The sequence below is a fragment of the Ambystoma mexicanum genome, chromosome 3q, assembly GCF_040938575.1.
Source record: "Ambystoma mexicanum isolate Mex_15411 chromosome 3q, UKY_AmexF1_1, whole genome shotgun sequence".
In the NCBI taxonomy this organism is placed as follows: domain Eukaryota; kingdom Metazoa; phylum Chordata; class Amphibia; order Caudata; family Ambystomatidae; genus Ambystoma; species Ambystoma mexicanum.
In genome coordinates, this window is record NC_090926.1 from 99,145,387 (window position 1) to 99,169,372 (window position 23,986).

Here is a 23,986-nt window from a genome sequence, read left to right on the forward strand (position 1 = left end):
TCACTAAACCTAATCCATAGAAGTTAGTCTGTTCCATGTTCTTGTCCTGAAGGTCACTATAAACCAATCTAGTCCTGTTCTAACTTTCTCTTTTGGAATTCTCGTCTTGCAGGTGTGTGTTCTGCTCCCCCTCCATTTGTTCATGGCACTATTGAAAATGGACCAGTCTATAATGGAATAAGGTACACTTTTTACCGGCTTGTTAAATGTATGCCCTTTATAATGCGCTTCTAAATCAAAATCCTGTGTGTGCTCCAAACAACCTTTGTAATGGACACATTACTCTGACCACAAACCTTGAAGGGTAAACTGGCTTATTCTTCTCCTCACCCATGTGCCCTATAAAGGATTACCTTTAGTGCATCGTGCGCTGGTTACTGCGATTTCAAGCCATTGCATATTAGCATATGCACATTCTTCTTGTCTAATGATGCAATAGAAAAGAACTGAACATGAAATGGGACTAAAACTGGGCTCCCCAAATGGCGGTTTTGGTCGGCTTTGGTAAATGGAAAATGAGGAGACACAACAAAAACTGGTCTGAGGACCGCTGTAAAGGTAAGAGCTGTGGGCTGGCCATTTGTGCACTGAATTGGATGCGGGAGTGTTATTTTGGGGATGCGAGGAAGGGGGGACATGTTGAGTCACTGCACCTGAGGTCACTCCAAGATTACAACACAAAGGCTCTCAATGTGTACTGCTTAAAATGCAGGCTCCTGCAAGGGGGGCGAGCAGGGACAGTCTTCCTCCCTTCCTGTCCTACCCCCTCACCAAAGCATGCCAATAAATCATGGCCTTGCGTTCAGTGTTTTAGCATAAGAGATACTTTGCATTACTCCATATCCGTTTCCATGATCAACGAATGTATTCGTGCATCGGAAATCGTCTTGGGTCGGATTCTTCACCTGATGGCCTTCATCGTGTAGAAGCGTCTCCCCTGCCCATGCAGCAAAGCATTTCTAAAGGGCAAACCCTTTAGTTCTGCTGATACGGCCACTCATTTTTACCACAATCCGATTTAAGTAATACAAGGCAAAATGGATACAATTCTGATCAGTGGTCCTCCCCATTAAAACCCTACACTGTAGCGTTTAATGCTGTGCGTTATTAAAACGTGTAGCTTTATAGTTCCTATCGCTTATTGAATACAAAACAAACTAATAATTTAACACAAATGTGCTTATTGTTTCTGCGTTACAAGCCTATAGTTTACGGCCAGCCCATTCGTCATGTATGGCAGTTGTTTCTGGAAATCTGTTAAACTAATTTCACAACATGTTCCTTGGGCCTAGCCATATTCTTGCGGAGTGGTCACATTGGGCAAGTTAAAATAGCAGAGTCCTGTAGGATTGCCCTTCCGGTTTTCCACATATCGATTCTAACATTTTAAGGGCCTTTGCACAGTTATCCCTCCTTTTATTAGGAGGACATGATATAGGTTTTTCTTCAATGAAAGGTACCACACATGGATAATTCCGATCCCCTTCTTGAATGTGATCAGCATCTATCCTAATGATCTTTCCTCTGATGGTGGTAGCAAAGTACATGTTCACGCTTTGGCAAAGTCTCATTGAGCAAGCCATCAGAAGAGTTGAGGGGGACTCTGAGGGCCAGAGATGCCCATTATCTACTTGATGTGCTATCTGGAGCACTGGCGGAGGCAGCTTTTGATGATTGGGGCAGATTGCTCCTGATGGGGCACCAATATTCTAAACGAGTCATGGGCGAGTCCTCACAATGGGGGTAAATGTCTTTAGTGAAGGGTCCTACATTTTTCCTCAAATTAGCAGAAGAGCCGAGCGTAGGCCTGAATAATAAAGGGAGTGTCACCCACACCCAACCGCCATCACCCCAAGGCATTTTTTCTACAAAAAAAAGTACTGAAATAATGCTTTTTGCAGCACCATTTTTGACGATAGCCATAACATGTTCAGTTGATTCTCTACTCTAGCACATGAAATAATAAATAAATGCCATGTCACCAACATTTCACCACATAGGAGCACTTTATATTATTTTCATGAGGCACTTGCCACAATCTATATATTCCAGTAATGATCACTTTAAATCACATGCATGAAAAGTGTCATGTAAATGTTTTCTGGCGTAGATGGGTTGACCTAATGTTCACTATAAATCGTATGCATGAAGCTGCTGACACACAACCTATCTATGCTAGCCGTCTCTGCAAGGGATTTACAGTGACCAACCATTCATGGTAGTCGCTGAAAATCCCTTGCAGAGATGATATAAACACATTCTCATGCAAGTGCACACATACGCATGCACACGCATTCTGAACATGCATACATACATGCACAGCTATATGAAAATCCCTTGCAGAGATGATATAAACACATTCTCATGCAAGTGCACACATACGCATGCACACGCATTCTGAACATGCATACATACATGCACAGCTATAGATTTGCTCAACTAGTAATTCATACTGTCATACAACACATGAAAAGCATATGCCCCACACTTACCTTTTAGGTCTTTTCTTCAAGTGGCCGTAGGCAATATGCACGTCCATGCAGGACACTCGACAAATGTAGCGGCCCACCTGTTGCAATGCCAATGTGGTTGCCACAGCAACCCTGTGAGTAGCACGCTGCATCATTGTTGGGGAACATTGTGTGCAGTACCCTTTGGGAGACTACAGCAACCTTGTCCTCCTGGCCATAGGGAACCCAACCTTTGGTATAAGTCTGTACTACACAGGTTGGTAGTGTGGCTGAGGAGCCAGGCTTATCTCAAGAGGGGTCAATGTGAGCTGTAAGGTTATAACAGAGTTTCACAGTGACAGTTATTCCAATAAACACTTGCACACAAAGTTTCTTGAGTAAACAATTATTAATGTATTTAACAGTCAGTTATATAAGCCTTCTTCAGAAGGGAGCAACACATCTAACACTTGTAGTATACTTCAAAACACACTGTTTCTCTAAATCAGATGATACTCATTGGGGATGGCACACAGACCCTTCCTACACCCTCGGGTGACTTAAATAGCTAGGACACAGTGGACATTGATTTATCACTGGTACATTTAGAGTAATACTGAGTTTGGGTGTAAAGGGATTGGGTAGGGGAATAAAACAAAGGTTAACAAATAATTCATAAACTGGTAAGTAATTTTCAAACCTTCCAATGCTAAGTAAATTAACCCTTTCCTGGAGGAAAGACAAAAGCACAACGTCGGAGGTAAGAAGAGTCCCTCAGAGCTAGGACAGCCAATGTTAGTTTAAAAAAGTCTAGAGGAGCTGAAGATCTTCTTTGCAGGTAAGTAAAAGTCTTGTACAATGTTTTTAGAAAGGTTTGTAGTGATGAGATTCACTTGAAGGGCCACAAGCTGGGAGGCTTGTGAGGGGCAAAGCTGCAAGCAACTTTGCAATGGCAGCCAAGATAAGTCTCAACTGATAACAAGCAAGACTACACAACAAGAGGGAAGTCCTCTTAGGTTTACAGTACCTTTGGTTAGAAGAAATGGTTCCATCTGGCTTTTGTTCCTGTACAGCTCTGCAGATCCTGTTGTTCCTGGGCCTCATTTGTGGGGCTAAGAGGGAGTCTGGGGACTCCTGCACTGGGAAGGTCAGCGGCAGCAATGGGCAAACTTCAATTCAGCTGCACTTTGCGGTTTCAGCTCCTCGAGTCTATAGCAAATAGCAACACTGCGGTTCTCGGATACCACTTCAGACTTTCCTTTCATCTGGGGTCCAGCACTCTGTTGAGGTGGCTCAGGCTTGGTCAGTTCTGCTTCAGGGAAGTCTGGAAGATGTTCCTGGAGTTTGAGTCCGACTTAAAAGCGATCCACTCAATCTGGTGTTCCTCTCCCTGGCACTTCGGTGACTGCAGCAGCAATGGGAGTACAGCCAGCTCTGAGTGGATGTCCAGACGAGTTCACTTTGTTGTTGATCCCACCAACCCAAGGGGAGAAGTCGTCCTTGCAGGGATTCTCTAGTTGAGGCGAATTCGGCGCTTCATCACAGCAGCAGGGCTTCACCGGGCATACCAACGGTCCAGGAGCTGTAGCAGGGTCTCTTCCAAGTTCTTCTTTGGATTCCTTCGTCCAGTGGTCGACGCTGCCTGCCAAGCTAAAAAACCTTGGCTTTTATGCAGGTTTCTCCCATTCATTCCAACCTAGCTGTCACACAGCATGGTGGCTGTCCTTGCCGGACAGCCAGCCAATCACCTTAGGGTGCATTCCTGTAACCAAGGGGATTAAGCACAGGGAGTTTCGGGCACCTTGCTCACTTCCTAATGCCTTACCAGACATGCTGGAGCCAGAGGCGGGCTTCTGTCAGGCTGAGAGATATCCTGTGTCCGCGGAAGCTGCTGAACCCCCGACAATCCCCCTGAAATGTAATCCTCAGAACCAGTTTATACTCTGCTCTGTTAACTACACCCCAAAGGGAAAGGGGGAAGTGGATAACATAAACACCAGGCTGGCGACATCTAGACTAGCTGATGCGGAACCTGCAGTGAATACATAAGAGCACACAAAATCCTCAAATTACTTAACTACCTTTTGATTTTGAAAACTCTATATCCTTAACTAAAATGTAAAGAATCATACCTGGTTCTTCTCTTTAAGGATCTTAGAGAAGATAGGAGTAATTGCTGATAAAATCTTTCTACCTTCTTTTGCTTTGAAAATCTTGAAAATAACAGCAACTCCTTTCGAGTAATGTAGCCTTAAGAACCTTGACTCATGCCTTTTAAAACTGTATAATATTCCAGTTATGATGGGCTTAAAAGGAATCCAGTTCTTCTTTCTTAATAAAGTACATAGTCTCTTTTTAAGAACTTGCAAACTTGTCCACACGGGCAAAGATTTACACGCGCAGAAGAAAATACGCGCCGGAGAAAAACACGCGCTGAGGAACGCATGCGCTATGAAAACACGCGCTGAAGAAATCACGTAGCAGTCTTTTCTTGCGCTCGCGTAAACGCACGATAAACGCCCGCGCTATGAACACACGCGCTGTAGAAATCACGTAGTAGCCTTTTCACGCGCTCGTGTACACACGCTATGAATACACGCGCTGAACACACACGCGCTTTTAAGAATTAAACGTGGAACTATTAACAGTGTAACATCACAGTTCTACTATTGAATTTACATTTACTTTCTCTAAAAGTCACTAATGAATCTGAGCAACAGATTTACATATCCAAATAAAGTCACTTAGCTTAAAAATGTTTCTTTTCCAAAAGAACTTCCGAAAACTCTCCTGTGAACCTGAATACTTCTCCTGAACAACCCCGAATAAGTAGCCGCTCGACTGCCAAGATTTGAAAGTTCAAATCCACTAGGCCCAAGACTTCAGCAGGAGCAGCTACAAACACGTCCTCTCAGCTGGGGTTACGACGATGAAAGTCAGAGCGTGACAGTTTAGAACGTTCATTGTTGTCCTGCAGTTCTCTCTAGCCAATCAAAGCTTCTATTGTAAAACTCCATCTTGCCTTGGGCCAGAGCCAGGAATCTGTATAGAAAAGTCGAGGCCAAACCAACTGCAGCAGAAAACTTCTAACCCACACAGAAATAAAGGGGAATAATGGAATAATTAAAGGAAACCTGACAGCTTCACTCGTGAATCCCACCAAAGGCAAAACGAACAATGGGACCAAACCTGGTTTGGTACGCAGAGTAAATCTCAAGAAGGACCTTTCCAACAAATGAAAAAAAAGACCGGGCCATTTTGACAAAATGGGCACCCATGATATGATAGCTTATTTATATAGCACCTATACACAATGTGTTTCAAAGCGCTTCGAGGCAAGGCAAGGGAGGGAACAAGGGAAAATACAATGACATTCTTACAGGCCATGAACAGTAAGGATGTCAAATTAACTATCGTACTCGGCCTGACGACATTTCAGATAGTGCTGGAGGGAGGGGGGGGACATTAAGGGGATCGAGGAGCGACAGACGAGTTTGATATCATACTAGGTCCAGGGACAATTCTGATAGAGTAAGTGCATAGAAGAAAGTGAGGGGAGGAGAGAACAGAGTAAGCAGTCAAAGAGTGGAGAATCAAAAGGGGAGAGCGAATACAATTGCAGAAGTCAGTAGTATACAAGATGAAGATGGAAACAGCATGATTCCGGGCCACCATGAGTACAAGATGCAAAGGAAGTCCAGCATGAGAGTTGAGAAAGGGTGACACACAGTGAATCAATGAAGTCCATAAAAGTAAAATCCAGCATTGACCACAAGACGGTGATGGTGAAAATGAATCAGGACAGACTCCTGTGTGCAGGAAGGGGGAGCACAAGGGAACAACACGGGGGACCAGAGAGGGTGTGGATGGCCTGTGGGGACAGAGGGTGTAAACACATGTTGGTGCATGCTTACCTGCTGTCTTAGCAGGGGGTCGGAAACCTGGATCCTCCTGGTCCGAACAGGTCCAAACAGGAATTGCCCTTCTCTTCGGAAGCCCTGGTGAGAGACGCCCTTGATCTAAGAGTTAAGAGCAGGAAGGAAGAGGCAGGTTGCCACGGTTGCCTTACTGCAGCTGCGATTGGAGCCCGCGATAAAAACACACAATGGTAGTAGAAAATAAACCTCTGCCACCAACCATTAATTGTAGAAAGGGTAACATAAAAATGTTACATGAGAAACTAGACAAAGGGGATACTAAGTAACCCCTCCAGCACTCTATGGGAAGATGGTGTGTGCTGGGTCTAGACAGTCAATTTCACTTACCTGCTCTTGGAAACAGTAGTTTCACCATGAGAAGGTATTTGAACCTTTGGGAAATCTAAGACTTCCCTGTACTGAATGTGCTGTGTCACAATGTAAAGATGATGCCTATGGACTTTGTTACACTCGTCAAAAGACACTGAGTCCAAATCACACACAAATACATGAGAGAGTGGGGGGGGGGGGAGGGTCTTGCTCTCGCCAGGATAGAAATTAAGTGCTCTAATCCAGCAAAATAGCTGGGGGTCTCTAAGGTAGAAGGGAATTGGCACATTTCTGAGAATTCTCCATAACAAAGGTCTCTTGTAGACGGATATATTAAAATCCCTTAAGTTTGTCACAAACACCAGCATTACTTATTAAATGACTAAAACCCAGAATGTTTCAAGATACAACCCTTCCAATAAGGAGCCTGCTAGAAACCTGGTCTTTGAACCTCCCCTCCTCCCTGATATCCCCTTGTTCAACATTCCTGGTAGCCATGCCCAGTCTACTCCCCAAGTATTGGAATCAAACACAGACCCATGACCTGCCTTATCAGCAATGTGACTATTATGAGGATGTTGTCCCTTCTCCCCTGGGAGAGACCTTTCCCATGGGCCCAGGGCAATGTCCACGGTACAGTAGTCCCTCTGGGGGTGGTGCACTGAGTATCACATGGGGAAGGAATCGATCTATGGAATAGGGGGCGACCATCATCGGAGAATGTGTTATGATCCTGCTTCAACCCTAAACCCTCCTTCCCCCTCTCTACATAGTTAATGTATTTTATTGTCAAGTCAGTCAGAATAACCTACATGACGGTCCTGAGGGACCAGGAAGTACAAAGTGTTATACAAATAGTTTGGGAACTGGTACTGGGAAGATGAGGACAAGAAGTTCGAGGGTCACTCTGGAGAAGCAAAGTAAGCAGTCTAGCTTCTCACCACAACTGATTGGTCCAAGGAAGTACAACAATGCCACACAGGACTTTAACCCCTTAACTGCCAATGGTTTTCCCTCCCAGTGCTGAACCCTTTTTTGGTGATTTCGATAAGTCGCAATTCAATCCCTTGTAACTTTTCTTCCCACATGTTGGCGGTCATAACGCCACCAAGGAATCCTAGTTTGCTGTATGCGAGTGAGAGAACATAACCAGAAAGGAGCACATTTTGTGTTTTTTTCTGAAAATAACAGTACAATGATGTACAAGGAAGCCTGTGTTTTTTTTTTTCCGTGTAAGAGCTAGGAACAAATGGTTTGCTGTGCTGATTTCACCTTTTACCAGGCTTTCAAGAACAGGTTGAATGGAAACCCAAAAAACATATTTTTATAAGGTTACCATCCGTTTTGTGAGGTAGGCGATTCTACCTTTTTTTTCCAATAGGACATGCGTGGACGGAATGGAAGAGTAGGCATACATTTCTGAAAAGTACACAAAATTAAAAATTCCAAGTTTAGGAAGGGATCTTCTGTGCAGGTCAGGCAACAACGATGTAGGTAAAATTCCCATAGTTTGGGGAACAATTGGAAAAATGACAGGACAAAAAGGTATGTGCTGGACATGTCCTGTAAGGTAATGGCTTCTGTGAATATTGCAAAAAGCAATGCACCGCTACATTCGCCCGACTCTTCTAGTTAGGAAGTCGCACATTTTTCATGTTTCACAAAACGAGCAATACCACAAGCCAAAAACTGAGCCATGGTACACAGGATTTATATGCTGATGGCCTAAACACTTAGCATGTGTTAAAGACTCCAATCAAGCAGTCCCACTAAGTCAGTGCCTCGTCTGGGATTGCTCAAGGGTGCCCAGTTCTGGTGACTTATGACTAGGAACAGGGGAATAAGGTATCAGAGAATGCTTTATGGTTTCAAGGAAATGCAAAGATGAATAAAAGGCAGTACAGAAATAAACTTGATATGATTTCAGCAAAAGATAATGTGATCACTTTTTCTTTGACAATTCACTCGCCCCCACCCCCCATGCAATGTAAGGAGATGGAAGTAACGCACACAATTCGCAGGAATACACAAAAATGCAATACAAAGTTCCAATTCCCCCCAGCGAGCTTAGAGGAAAACGGGTATGATTTTAAACACAGGCAAAATCCTTTTAAATGTGGTGGCAATGAAGTGAAAAATATACGCAAATTGCTTTTAATTCCCTATAGGAGGTTCAGGGTGAGTGAGAGATACTTTAAATCAGTTCAGGCCAGCCCTATCAATGATTCAGGGATGGTTATCAAGTTGAAAACAGAATTCCGTGCTGGAAGCAAAAGATAAATGTTTTTACACGTGGCTGGAATGAAGCCAAATGTCAAATTGCGGCAATTTAGCCGCGTGCGTCGAGCGCAATTATGGAGGAAGTATAAGGAGTAGAAAGACGGTTTTAGGCTTTAAGATGAAAGTTAAATTTCGTTCCTAGGACTAACAGTTCCGGAGATGCGGATGATTTCGTGAAGGTAGTTTTTCAGAAATGAAATTTTAAAGTTTCAAAATGACAGGTGACAGTTTTGCAGCTTTCAATCAAAAGAAGGGACACAATTTCTATGATGCAGTTCTCAATAGGTTAAAATAGTTTGAATTAGATTATTTTAAACTAAGAGATTGGTTTTGCACAGTTCTGGCGGAGTACTCACACTATTTTGGACAGGAATGCGACTTCGTCACGGATCGAGTCAGGATTGGCTGCGGTTCTCTCGCCACTGGGCACTGGTTCTGCGCACAGTGATTTGGGTCAGCTCTCAGCGATCTGGTCTGGGTCTGGTCTCTCTGGATCTCTGGTCTCTCTGGATAATTCTGCCTTCTGGGTCTGCTACCGGTTCTGGCAAAAGTTCTTGGCAAAGAATTCAAACAGCTCGCCCGGCGGTGAATAGTTTGGTTAGGTTTTGAGGCCTGCTGAAGAGAACTCAGCTTGTGGGTTAGGCCTTTGCTTTAAGTTCTGGAGTCAGAGTTCTAAGTTCTGGTCTCTGTCTTGCTCGAGTTGGTCCGGATCTCTGGATGTGAAGTCGTCTGTCAGCGTGCTCCGCAAGTAAATGGAAATTGAATGTCCCTACCTGTCCTGCACAGTCTCCTTTTGTGTGTTTAGAAAGTGGGTGGGTCGGCTCATTCTGCATGCCCAACCCTCTCAAATTATCATTGGCCAGTTCCTCCTCTCTCCCTTGATTGGGGGAACTGGGTTGTGAGTCAGAGTGATGAGGTAGGTTTATGGTCGGAGGATCCTCCATTTGTCAAATTGCACACAAATCTATTTCTGATCCAAATACATATTTATCTATGTACCATTTTTCTAATATTATATGTCCAGTTAACATATTTTCTGTAGCACCAAACCATCCGATCCCTGTCTTTGTAAGATGTCGTGTCCACTTATGACAGAATTCTCCCCTTTTCATCCAGATAACGACCTCTAAACCTTTCCAGATTTTACACAAATGTGCACCAGGGATATGGGTTTCAGATGATAAAGTGTCAGATTTTTAACATGCATACATTTGGAGTACCAACCTTTTTTCCGCTACTATCCCCAAGAACATACCACAGAGTCCTAACACCTCTCAAAATGTGCACAGAAAAATCACAAGAAGGATGTTATTTATATAATTTTTACAAGTCTGCACTATGAATTATCCATCTTTTTAAAATTATGCTCTGGCCCCGAGGGGTGTGGTTTTCCAAAGCACATGGTGGAAGTTCTGGTTTATCCACTTCCCCCAAGCTCAGCTTGCTCACAGATGCAGTGCCCCTCCCCGTTTCCTTCCAAGAGGAAGCCATTTACGACCGCCCTAATTTAACATTTGCCTGGGCCAAGGACAGTGCTTTTTGTTTCCCTCCAGTCCTAGGTGCTCCTCCCCTGATTCAATCAGGGAGGTGTCATCCCCTTTTGGTGGGGCAGCAGAATGCAGCCAGGCCTGTGAAGAGTGGCTGAGCAAGTTTCAACTCCTGTCGGGGGTAGTTGCCGGGCAGAATTCACTCTCTTCAAGCCAGGCTTCAGCTAAATGTCACTTTGGTTCCCAGTTTTCTACATTCAAACCAAACTTGCAATTTTTACACATGCAGCTAGAACGCTGATTCTAAGTTCAAAACTATGACATTTAACAGTTGCAAACTATGTGACTCAACAGTAGGTTACTCATTTATTTTAAACATTTAGATTTTAGTGTCTTTGAGTCCAATTTCACTTCAGCTGCTGACATCCACAGCTCAGCCGGTTTTGTTATAAACATTGTTTTGGGCTCTTTCCAGATTTTGTATGCACACAAGTCTACCTTCTGCCAAATTTCTGCTGGTGTTCATTGAGATTTTTGAATATCTTGCAATGTTTAAAATAGGCATTTTTAGCTTGCATTTCAGAGAAACAAAGGTGATTTCAAAGCGCTTTCTGAGCTAACCGGCACTGCTGTTTTTCCTTTGGCACACATTTCACCCATGGCACTCCTGGCCCATCATGCTCGCACTGGTGGGTGGCAGGTCAAGGGAACATTTTGGTGTGTGCCAAAACTGCGCGGTTCTCCAGGATTCTGGCGCAAATGTGGGCTTTTCCGCCCTCTTGGTTTTCCTAAGCCCACAGCACCAAGTGTTGCAGCATAATAGTCCAAACGTGGGTCATGACACCCAACAGTGCAAATAATGAAAACAAATATGGTGAGGAATGGCAAGCATACATTTTTTTGTAAAAGCACAGGCAGACCTTTCGAAGGGTAGGTGACTTGTGCAGGTTACAGAAGCATACAGTGCCTAAAGCAGCAACTAAATGTAGGTCACATTTGGGAAATTAAAGAGTTGTGTAACAAAGTGCAGTAGCAAATGTATGAAAACGTTCTTAAAACAAGAGAAAACAAATGTCCTACATTCCCACAGGTGTCCCGACGAAAACGGTACCTTACATATGGGATGCACCTACCAGGGCGCAAAGGGAGAAGGCCAAACCACTGGTACATCAAATGCCATGGGGAAGACTGGATTTGGCTTTGTGGACAACCACAGATTTGGGCTTGGGGTGTCGCAGCCACCAAGGAAAACTGGGAACCCCATGCATTTCTGAAAAGATAACTCTGGGAATCCAGAGGTCTGACCTGTGTGAATCGCCCTAGAATGTATTACCCACAAGCCCTGGCAAAGTCTGAAATTTAGGGGAAAAACCATTATTTTCAGCAATTTCCCACCTGGAAACCACCGAAACATGCTGCCAACACATGTCCTAACTTCCCACAAGGCTCCCAATGAAAACGGTACCTCATGTGTGGGTGCACCTACCTGGGGGGGGAAAAGAGTCCAACGGCCGTCCCAGAGAGCCCCGGCAGGGTCCCCATCCATTCCCCGAAGGAAATTCTGTAACGCAGCCGAGCCAGAGCTCCAGGATGGTTGGGGGTGATGTCCCCGGCCTTGGGCACCCATCTCCCATGTGGGTATAATGTCCCCAAGCACAAGGGCAGTCCCAGGGAATCCCCAGCATGGTCCCCGTCCGTTATGGAAGGGAGAAGCTATAACGCAGGCCAGCAGAGCTCCAGGAAGGTGTGGGGGTGATGCTCCTGGCCTTGAGCGGTTGTCTCCCATGTGGGTCTACTGTCTCCAAGCACAGCGGCAGTTCCGAGGAGCCTCCATCTATAATGCAACCCAGCCCGCGGCGCAGCCTGGCCAGTCAACCCACACGGGAGACAGCCGCCGAAGGCCAGGGACATCGCCCCCAACAAATCCTGGAGCGCTGGTTGGGCTGCATTACAGCATTTCACTCCCGGAAGGGATGGGGACCCTGCCGGGGCTCCCTCGGACAGCCACTGTACTTAGGTGGAGGAGGGTTGACCAACATGGGAGACAGGCACCAAAGGCCGGAGACTTCACCCCCAATCATCCTGAAGTTCTGGCTGGCCTGCGTTGCAGGTTTTCCCTCCAGGGAGGGATGGGCACCCTGCCGGGGCTCTCTGGGACCACTGCTTGATTTGGGAATGGTTGACCCACATGGGAGACGTGCGCCCAAGGCCAGGGACAACACACCCGACTGTCCTGAAGTTCTGGCTGGCCTGCATTGCAGGTTTTCCCACCAGGAAAGAATGGGGACCCTGCTAGGCCACCCTGGGGCCGCCCCTGGACTTGGGATGGTCGCCCCCCCCCCATGGGAGACAGGCAGCCAGGGACATCACCCCCCACTGTTGTGGACCTCTGGGTGGCCTGCGTTACAGGTTTTCCCTCCAGGGAGGGATGGGCACCCTGCCGGGGGTCCCTGAGAGCGCTGCTGCACTTGTGGACTGTCCTCCAACAAGGGAAACGGGCGGCCAAGGGCGGGACCATAACCCTGACCTTGAACCTCTGGCTAGGCTGCATTACAGCTCTACACTCTGAGAAGGGATGGGGGCCCTGCTGGGGCTCCCTAGGACCGCAGCTGGACTTTGGAATGGTTGACCCACATGGGAGACCAGCACCCAAGGCCAGGGACATCACCCCTGACTGTCCTGGACCTCTAGGTGGCCTGTGTTACAACTTTCCCCCCTGGGAAAGGATGGGGACCCTGCCAGGGCTCACTAGGACCGCAGTTTAACAGGAGTATTGTCCACCAACATGGGGAAACTGGCACCAAAGGCCAGGGACATCACCCCCGACCATGCTGAACCTCTGGCTAGGCTGTGTTACAACTCTTCACTCGGAGAATGGATGGGGACCCTGCTGGGGCTCCCTCAGACCACGGCTGAACTGGGGGGGGTTAGGGGGGTGACCGACCCACATGGGAGATGTGTGCCCAAGGCCAGCAACATCACCCTCTTGCTGGACAGTGCTACAGCCCTCCCCTCCAGGAATGAATGGGGATTCTGCCGGGCCACCCTGGGACCACCCATGAACTTGGGGATGGTCGCCCCACATGGAAGACAGTTGCCCAAGGCCAGGGACATCACCCCCGACTGTCCTGGACCTCTGGGTGGCCTGCATTACAGCTTTGACCCCTGTGAAAGGATGGGGACCCTGCCAGGGCTCATCGACACAAATGGTGACCATTCTAATAAAAGGAAAGTGCTCCATACCAAGTGTGCATTGCATGCTCAGAAGAAATTAACATCTGCATTACTAGCGCAAACATGTTTCAGATAGTGGTAGTCATTATGTTTACTAACGTTTTTTTCATACAAAGCAGCCAACATCCTCTATTCAGGGCACACCCATCATTCAACACATTACCTCTGCACCACTTGTTCCCACCCATACCACTGATGCTCAGCAACAGTCCCACCCACCACACTAACAATCCACCCCCCAATTACAATGCATAATAACAAAAGCACATTTTGTACTACTTAAGTCAGCGAAAGCTTTCGACTAGCCACAACTGCAGAGGAAACAAAAAAAAAATAACAATCTGTACTCAGCCCACCAATAACACATCCAAACTTTCAGGCTGCTATCTGCAAACTTTCCATTCCTTGGGCAAGATGCATGGCACATACCAGTCATCTGCGACCAAGGAAGGGTAAACTGATAGGAAATGCCAATAAGGCCAGTGGGTTTATGAAAACCCCCACCACAAAAATATTGTCCCGATGACTTGGTGCCAAATTGCCCTTGCAGGGGAACAGCACTGTTCTGCTGGTATGGTATGGGGGGGGCAATGTGTGGCTTGACCCTCCAAGTGTGTCCCAGCCCACTACAATAACTCCCCTGAGCGCCCACTCCCGCTCACTTCACCAACAATCCTGCCCCAGTCCCACCCACCCCCTACCAATCTGCCCCCCTCATGAAAAAACGCAAATTCAATACTTGCATAACAAAGGAGAAGCTTGAACTGTACTAGACCTGTCAACGGAAAAAACACATCAGTGTCAGCACAGCAAAAACCAAACCAAACTGCCATGCCCCCATCATCAGCTTGCGCTACTGAGCAATGGAGGGTAGTCACAAAGTTCATCTGCCGCTATGAAGGGCTAAATGACATTGCCCATCCATTTGGGGTGGGGGAGAGAAGGCTCCCCCTTCAAATAACACATCCCTGGTGGTTTAGTGACCCCACCCCCAGTTACAACAAATGTATTCCTTCCTAGGAGCAGATTCGCAACCTACACTACCAATCTGCCCCCAGGTAGGGCTACTCCATTTTGGGTGGGTGGAGAGGGCCAGCCCCCTTTCATTTATAATAATCCCTGGTGACTAGTGTGCCCCTACAATCCCCCAAAACGACACCAAAAACAAAACACTTTTTTTGTCTGTTTCCCCTTCCCTAGGGGCACTTGGACACATTGGTGTGCCCATCTGCCCCAGGGGGTTGGTGGGGGAGGAGCCACCGCCTTTCCATTGCAAAGTTCCCTGGTGGCGCTCTTCTCCCCCCTCCCCAAATTGGTGGACATCCATTTGGGGTGGAGGGGCGGGGGAGGGCCACCCCCCTTTACACTACAAACATCCATGGTGGTTTAGTGTGGCCCCCCCAACAAAACATTTTGTTTTTGATTTGCCACTTCAATAGGGGCATATTGGGCACATTAGTGTGCCCATCTGCCCCCAGGGTGGGCAAAACTTACTGCCACATGCTTTGGAGGACGGGAGGAGGGGGAAGAGGGCTGCTTACATAGTAAGCAGCCCCCCCCCCCATAAAAAAACAGAACTCTGGTGGTCTAGTAGCATTGCTGGGGCATTGCTGGGTGCGGATCTAGCTATCCGCAACTAGCAATGCTTCAAGGAAGGTGTTGGAAAGGGGAGAGCCTCCCCTTTCCAACAATACCTCCCTCGATCTAAACGCACAAAAATGCTTTGTACTTTGTTTCACGTCAGCGCACGTTACGCACGCTGATGTGAAACTGAAGGAAATACAACCCCAGGGCTGTGAGGAGGAACCCCTTACATAGCCCGGGGTTTGGATTTCAGATTAGCAATCACACAAAGTGAAGTGCCAAAAAGGATGAGCTATCTCGTCCTCGGCACTGCAAATGTAGTGCTGAGGATGAGATAGCTCATCCTTGGCACTTAAGGGGTTTAAGGCAGCTCAGCTGAGACTGAATGAAGCAAGAGGGACAGCTCCTCTGAGGAGGGACAGTTGGAGCTGTGCAGAAAAGCAGCAGATGCAAGGGAAGCCGTACAGGGAGGAGATGGAGAACCGGAATTTGGTCCACCAGTGGGGGACTACTCTGGTTGCCACCAGGCAAGTCCTCAGGCGTCCCAGGTACCGATAAAGTGTACAAAATGGAACGCACAGCCAAGAAGCGGCAGAGTCCTGCTGGATCGCTGAGGCTCTGCTCAAAGCCTGAATGCTACTGGAGTCTCACAGAAGGATGCAGCTGCCCGAGAACTGTTGTAACCTGTAAGAAGGATTGAAACTGATATGTGGGGTGTCCACAAGGTGCATGAGGTCTTGGGAAGCAACGAGAGGAATACGAAGTTGGAAGCAGAGGGCTTGGGATCATGAACAAGTAGTATACTTGGCAGGAGAGTGAACTAAGGGAAGATAACAAATCCATGAGAGTCTGTATCTGCACCGAAATGAGGAAGAGGGTCTGGGACCCTGTGAGATAGACCTTCAATGAGCAAACATTGGCTTGGTAGGAGAGTAAATCAAGCCATGTAAACTATTGCGAGTCCCAGGTAAAAGAACCCTGGAACTGACCAGAAGGAATCGTACTGTTAATGGTGAACTGTGCCAAAATGCTAGGATAAAGAAACACAAATTGAAGATGCATTACTTTGTGAACTGTCCAGTGACATTTTATCTAATAGAAACAGGGGCTCAGGAGCGACTGAGCATAACACAAGTCTGGGAAAGGAGCAAAACCCTAGCTTTGGAAGCTTGTATTTTTGGAACATTTATTTTGCATCCCTTTTATTACCACAAAGACTGGCAACGTTTCTGTTGGTTGAAAACACAAAACACTGTTTTTCCTTTAAGAGATCATCCTTGCCATTTACTTGAGATTGTTACTGTTCGAGACAGACAATTGAGACAAGACGGTGACCTTGTAGTTTTGGACTTCCTGACCATTTCACTAGTTTTCTTTGAGGTAGGGAAACCCCTCTTGAGGCATTCATCCACCCTTTTATTTATAAATAAATGTTTATACACAAAAACATACCTCCTTTGTTTCCAAGCCTTACCTCTGCCCCCTTAAAGCCCTCCATTCACAGGTGATTTTCACAGATGAGGAGTGCCAAATGGCCGTCATTATTCATAAAAGGGCTTTGATAACTAATGAGGCCATTAGGTCCCGGGTTCCATAAATTAAAGCCCTGCTGTCTTAATTAGTCTGAGGCCGCCAATAACGCTTCTCTAACAATCGTACATGGCACATTTAGTTCTACTTTATCCAATCTGACAGTATGAAAGTTGATGGAATCGGCCTCAGAGCATGAAACCCATGGAAGAGGGTCAAAATGTTGTGCTGATTGTTACTTGCTCATAATAATTTTATATTATAATTTGATATAAAGTGCTAACAGAATACATATTTACATTATTTCCCAATCGAAATTGGTATTTCTTTGGAACATTGCTTCATTAATGATTCTATGGGAGTGGGGCATATTTGGATCACCATTTCGATTGGGTAACAATAGTAATGTATGTAACTATGTCGTATGTCAAGCACTTTAGATAAAAATAAAAGCGCTATATAAAAAAACAAATTATTATTCTCAGAGGGTCTATTGCTATAAAGTCTAGTGGTCTTTGTACAATTTGGCTTCTGTTAGAATGAAAGCCATCCCCCAATTCATATTTCCTGGTTGATCTCGAGAGTATCGATTTTTTTTCAGTCAAGCTTAGAAACCGGTGCAGATGCGAAGAGACTGGATAAAAAGTCTGTCTGCAAAGAGACCTCTACAGCTATTATCTAGATTTCAGTGGGCTCAACCTGGTCAGGCTTTTTCCTTTTGATTTTGTTCATTTTTCCAATCTCATAATTGGTTGATATTTTTGTCCCATCCAACTCCAAGGTATCTTATACTTTAAAAAGCAGAAAGACCTTTGTGGTATTACCTGCTCCTCAGTAGACAATGATGGAAGTAGCTTCAGTGGAAGACTGTTTACTCTGTTGGTTTGGTGTGTTTTTTTTTTTGCATCTTTTTTTCTTTAAGGCAGCAGCATGTTCCACCCTGTTAATGTTAAAGGACATTTGTACCGTGCACTATCGCCACCGTAGTGGTCCCTTCGCGCTCTGGCGGCTCTGAAAGAGGAGGGGAGGTTGAGGTAGTGGGAGGAAGCAGGAAGAGTGCAAGAGAGCAGTGATGTGCTGTTGGCGGCCTCAGCCCGGTGGGTCCGTTGGCTGGGCCTGGGGTGTTTGCGGCCGGTAGTCGTCGTGTACTGTTGTGCAAGGCTATGTGTGTTCTTGTTTTGTTGTTGCAATGTAGTGAAGTTTGTGCGGTTTGTTGTGCTGTAGGTTTTGGTTGTGTTTGGTTTGGAGTTTGAGAGGTGTATGCAGAAAGGGAAATTGTTAGTGGGGTTGGTTAGTTTGCGTCTCTATCCAGAATTGAAGCGCTCGGCTTGCGTAGTCTCCCCTGTTGCGGCTCTGTCCTGATCTGGGGTTGACTGGCATACAGGTTCCTTACTCCTCTAGCCCCCGCCTCTAACATGCTCTCTCATAGCTCCCCTTATCCTCCATTCAGACTCTTGTGGCCAGTGCATCTGCCAATGGCAAGCTCTCAGGTAGTGGGGTGATTGCCAATATCTCCATAATTCCACACCGATGTGGTACCTGGTGGTAATTAAATTAAGGGGCGGGTGAAAGTGTTGGTGGGATTGTCTGGGTTAGTTGACTCAGTCTCCGTGCGTGCCGCCTGTGTTCCTGTCTATCCTGTGTCACCCGTCCAGCTGCCGTGGACTTTTACTCTCCCGGGTCAGGGATGTCCGTGTCTTTTTTTCGGTTTAGTTATCCTTTTCCAGTTTCGGTTTCTAGGTTTAGTCTGTGGTGTTGTAGAGCCAGGTTTTTAGTGATTTCCTGAATTTTAGATGATCTTCAGTGTTTCTTATTTCCTTGTCTGAACCCAGCTGTCTTCATACAAATAACAGGAGTGATCAAAACATCAGCCTCCTCGTTACACAGGAGAGCAGTCAATCTATTAAATTCCCTTATAACCGTTACTGAGATGGGTGTACCAGGGTCAAAACATGAAGAGCTCAAATGCGATCTGGGGCTCTGTTCAAAAACTGGATCACCTTGTTGCGTCTAATACAAGCTTTCTTTGAGGAAGGTGATCCACTTACCCAATTGTATATGGACCCCTAGAAGCTGATGGCTCTTTACCTCTGTTTGCATTATTTCAAACACCTTAACGAAAGAGTTGAGGACAAAATCCATGGCAACCAAGGACAGGGAACTTGTATTACGGGGCTCATTCTGCAAGCTGCAGGGAGGGAAGGAGAGTCAGCAGAGCACCAGGATGAATTCAAGGAGCAGTCTTGGACACCAGGCCCCTTGGATTTGAACAATGGAGTATCTGTCAAAGGGAGAGAACCATTAACTGAAATGTTGACTCCAGTTGTTTGCTTTGTCAATGGAGACAATACAGTTGTACGTTCCGTGATTATATTCCTAGTGTCCAACAAGGGAGATGTATCGATTTTGTAGATGCAATGGGTAAATCCCCAGTGCTGGCACTTCTAGATCAAAGGAAGTCCACGATTTTCTTTTATTATTCGTTGATGTTGGGGTATATTGATGAGTTTGCAAGTTTACACCCGATAAAGAATGCATATCCACGATTTCAGTCCTCACCGCCCTGGGACAAACCCGGGGGAGTCATTGCTAGAGATGGTAGATGGAGGGGAGGATGGGGGGGGGGGAAATGGCTCTCCATTCCTTCCCCTTGTTCACTCCTCAAGAAGTACATAAAATAAGTCAGGCGGGCAGCTAAGCTTTACTGCATTTCCAAGGCCCACCTGGACCAAGGCCATCTCAGTGCCATAAAGAGAGGAACACAGGGTATAAGTCCAGTGATTCCCACAAACTCTTGCAGACTGCACTCTTTTTTTTCACTGCTCTTCTTGCACCGCACTTGCAAGCCAATTTAAAGAGTGGTATTGTACCAAAGGTGAGCCTCCCCCAAATGCCACCGCCAGCGCAGAGTTTCATGCAGCAGACTCGCTCTCGCTTCAGCATTCTTCTCTCCATACACTGCCACCCTCTGGATATGAGGTGATAAGTAATTTGCAGATTTTTGGAATGGAAAAACAGTGTGGCGGGGTATTTATAGAGCGAGGGTGAATTTATTCACCCTCCTCATCCCTCAAATTCCTCATTCAGAACCAAGAAAGCTGATAAATGGAGTGTGTAAGGGAGGAGGGATTATAATGGTAGCAGCCAAGCCTTACCACTTTTGCCTTGTCGGTCTAGGCCTGCAGCCTTGAGCACAGCAGTTCCACTCCATGTGCTGAAGGCCAACGACAGGCTTGAGACGTGGAACGGGCCCCCGGGCCACGTCAAGGAAGTCTACCAATAACACCACACAATGCACTGCAGAGCATTGCCCAGACCCCTCAGCGCAGAGCAGAAAGAACCTCTGCTAGTACTCGGCAATGCCACTGGACTACAAAGCTACAGTAAAGTACTGCATAGCATCAAACTGCACCACTCTAAGGCAAAAAACAAGCAACTGGTTCCGACACCGTCTGCAAAAGCCTAATTAGATGTTGTTCTGTGGCCATCTTCTTTCCTGCTCAGGTTGGGAAATGCCATATATGGAATACCCTTTTCTGGGGAAAACTGCTAATTTCACAGGCAAATGAGTGATTTGTGTCTGAGCCCAGATGTTGGGGCTGGGACTGTCTCGTCCCAGTATACATCACGGTGAACCAGGAGGGTTCAGACCAATGACTAACATATTCTTAAAGATCTTTATTAAAAGTAAGAGAAAACGGCAAACTTACCCTGTCTCTGAGGGAAGATCCCTACCTAAAAACTCAAACTAATGGTGCTCGTCAAAGAAAACAGTATTTGGTCCAAAAGCCCACCCAACTAATCTGGCCCTACCACTTTGGAAAAATTGAACTGAAGGAGAGGGTGGAGCAATTACCTTTGTCTTTGGCTTCTGCCTGGCCCAATCACTTGGATGGTCTGTTGATAGTTCCACGTTCATTCATATAAAACCAATCTCGACAGCTTGCTAGCAGACTTTTAGTCAAAATAAAAGTTCCCCCTTATGGTTCCCTCTTCTTAGGGAAAACAATGCGTTTCCCAAGACCGCTCCATGGTCCCTTTTTTACCACAGTTCTCTTTAACAGTTCAATGTCTCTGGGGCTCACAAAAGTCCTAGTGTGTTCGGACAGTCGTGCTTTCTTTCAATTCACTCCATTCCCACATGGCTCTTGCCCACTCTGGATTTCTCAGGCTCCTGCAACCTCATTGGTTTTCCCAATCTTGATATAAAAGGTTGGTTTCTTTCACTCTGATTCACATAGGCACTTGACCATTCGGGTTTCTCAGGGTCCTGTAACCTTGTTGGCTCTCCCAGCCTGAATTCGAAGTATTCGTATCTATCTCGTTATGATTCACATGGGGTGCTTGTCCAGTAGGGTTTCTCAGGCTTCTAGGACCTTGTTGGCTGTCCCAGCCTTGCTTAAAAATCTCTCCATTGGAGCGTTGGCCTCCTAGTTCCGGCTCGTTTTCGCAGCTAATTTCCTTCGGGTGCAGAACTCTGGGATCCAGGCTCTTCCCACAGAGCTGGTGTCGGTTACTGGGCTTTCATGGTAGGAGAAAACACCAGCCTACTGGTGTCCAACTAATGTTTGGCTCACGCCTCATGCTACATGCTCTGTGACCTAGTGTGGCTTCGCCCCTTCAGGATGTCTTCTACAGAGGGCACGCCTCTGTGTAGGGATCGCACACACCCTGCGTTCCCCATGTAGTATTTTCCTTCTCTCCATTCACAGCTGCTCTCCTGTTTAAGTACATCCTTATGAACTGCAACAGTGTGTCCTTCTGTGTCTTTAGCTCTCAGATGAAATCCAGCATTGCCTGAAGCCATTGGGAAGGAAGGGTTGTTGCGGGTTGGTGGAGTCAAAACAGAAATGAGGGTCAGGTGCTTCTCCAGGTAGAGTGGGTGGTAGATCTCTCTCCTCTGCGGGCGCCTCCCTCTGGAATGGCCTCCCTGCCCCTCTCAAACTTAAGCTGGACCACCTGATGTTCCAGAAGCCACTCAAGACCTTCCTTTTCGCCTCTGCTTTCTCTATCTCCCTTGCTGACCTACCAGTCTGTTGCATTGACTGGTGGCCTGGCTACTGTGAGAAACCAGAAGGTCTCGCCCACTAGTCCTGGGAATCTGTCATCCAGGTGGCCAGGACACGCCCATCGCTTTTGGATCCAGTTCATGGGGGTTGGACGAGTGTGGGCGGATCACCTGGTTGAGGGGTCTTCGGGGAGTGGGGCACTGGATGGTGAGACGCAGTATCTTCTTCCCTGTAACACCTTTACCCCATGCTACCTGGTAGGATATTTAGGAACTCTTCCCCCCAAACCCTTTTTACAGCCCAAACGCTTCTCACGGACAGCCTGCTCTAAGGTAAACTGACTTAACACCCAAGCCGTGTACCTGACATGTCCCAATACTATGGTCCGGCAGGGGGATCAGACAATTAACTTGAATCACTCACACCTGACTTCCACTTCCCCACACAGCTAAAAGGCAGAGCATACTGAGCGAGGCAAAGTACGCGAGGAAACGGCCTGTTTCGAGACAGTAGCTGAGCCATAGAGGGAAGGCGGCAAAACCGAAGGGGATAGCAAGGAGGGATATTCCCTTGACCTTTTTGACAAGGGACCGTTACTACTCCGAAACCTCAAGAGAAAGCTTAAGACCAGGAAACCAGGCTGAAGTATCCCACATTGTGTCAGAGGTACCCAGTGTCCTCCTGCATCTATCAAGGCAGGAAGAGTCACCAGCTGCTGTGGTACTGTCCTTGGCTCCAAGAACAAAGCTGCGTCAGAGAAAGTAACACAGCCGGTGAGTTGGGGAGACCGATACAAGGCAGTCTGTTTTGAAGCCAAGGTTGCAAGGAGAAACATTGTATGGCGAGCGCTGGAACGAACATTGTTAAAACGCGTGTGGTAAGAGATGCGAGTGAAGTAAAACTGCTGATGAGACAATACCTTTGACAGTGGACTGGCACCGGGTGGGTGCTCAATCAAAGGTCTCTGTAAGGTATCCTGCTGAGAAGTGACAAAAGTAGATACATTTGATCCAAGCCCGACTGAGCGATCATTTAAGAGTAAACGAATAAATGTGAATAGAAGTGGTCATGCGACGGGTCAAGCAAAATCCTGCGCACAATCGAAAGTCTTCGATTTTGATAAAATAGAGAAAGTTTGGAAAAACCTGAATCTGGTCTGAGCCCGGCAGAGGAGGACCAGGGGTGAACAGTAAATCACCAGAGAAATTGTATAAGTGTAAAATCCTAAGAAATGAACTGTACTGTTTGTCGTGTTGCATAAGCCCCTCTGAAAAAGAGACTTTGAATTACAAACTTTGGCACAGAAGGCCCTGATGTTGAAGTCTTGAACTGCATCCACGTGCTAGAGAAGCCAGAAAGTGTGCTAAGCTAGAGTGGGCCGCCTTGTCCCCTGCTCAAAACGTGAAGGGAAGCCAATGGCTTGAATATCCTGACATATATCATTTATTGAACACTTTTCTTTTGCATAACATTTTTTCCCACACTATTTGTATTTAAAAGTAAGGATTGGCAATAGGTTTTAGTATAGACCCTTTTATTTTGACAAGACACCACTAGGACTAAGTTATTACTTGATGGTCGTAGCTTGCTCCCATATTTAGATTTAGTATTAGATGGGTGTTTTCCAAACCCAGTTAAAGTTCAATAAACACCCTTGAACTGTGATCACTTGTGTCTGTCTTACAGTTTGATACCATGCCTTCCTTACACTACCCTCAGTATCACTGAGTACCGGGCTCCTCCACAGCCAGTTGCCCCTGCACTGCCTCCGGGCCTACCACGTACTTGGGGGGTTGTAACTGTAACTCTACAGTCCCCTGCCTCCTTGCACTTACCCAGAGCCAAGATGCCCTGGCTGCACTTACTCAGAGCAATGCTCCCTGATTGCACCTCCCCTTTCTCTCTCCCTGGAACTTCACCTTCTCCCCCCCTCTGACTCCCCTTCCCCCACGCACTTTGCGTTGTCGCACTTGCACAAACTTAATGAGACAAGGCCTAGTAAGATGATTTGTTTTTTCTCCCTCTGTCTTCCCTCCCTTGTCACGCCTAGAAATACTAGCATTATAAAGGACATGTCATATTAGCAGGGAAGGGAAAGAGGTGGCGTAGAGCAGAGTTTTGAGCAGTTTCTGGAACTTAAGGAGGTCAGGGATCTGAGAGGGGCA

General features: G+C 46.6%; 1 protein-coding gene across 5 annotated transcripts in view; it reads left to right on the forward strand.

The window, feature by feature from the left end:
* LOC138582170 (protein D7-like) overlaps positions 1 to 23,986 on the forward strand; it is a 1,409,716-nt gene that overhangs the window by 1,278,372 nt on the left and 107,358 nt on the right. For all 5 annotated transcript variants that reach the window (XM_069653210.1, XM_069653214.1, XM_069653212.1 and 2 more), the window contains one exon: positions 113 to 182. In XM_069653210.1, coding sequence (XP_069509311.1) covers positions 113 to 182 — 70 coding nt within the window. The remainder of the gene's footprint in view (positions 1 to 112; positions 183 to 23,986) is intronic.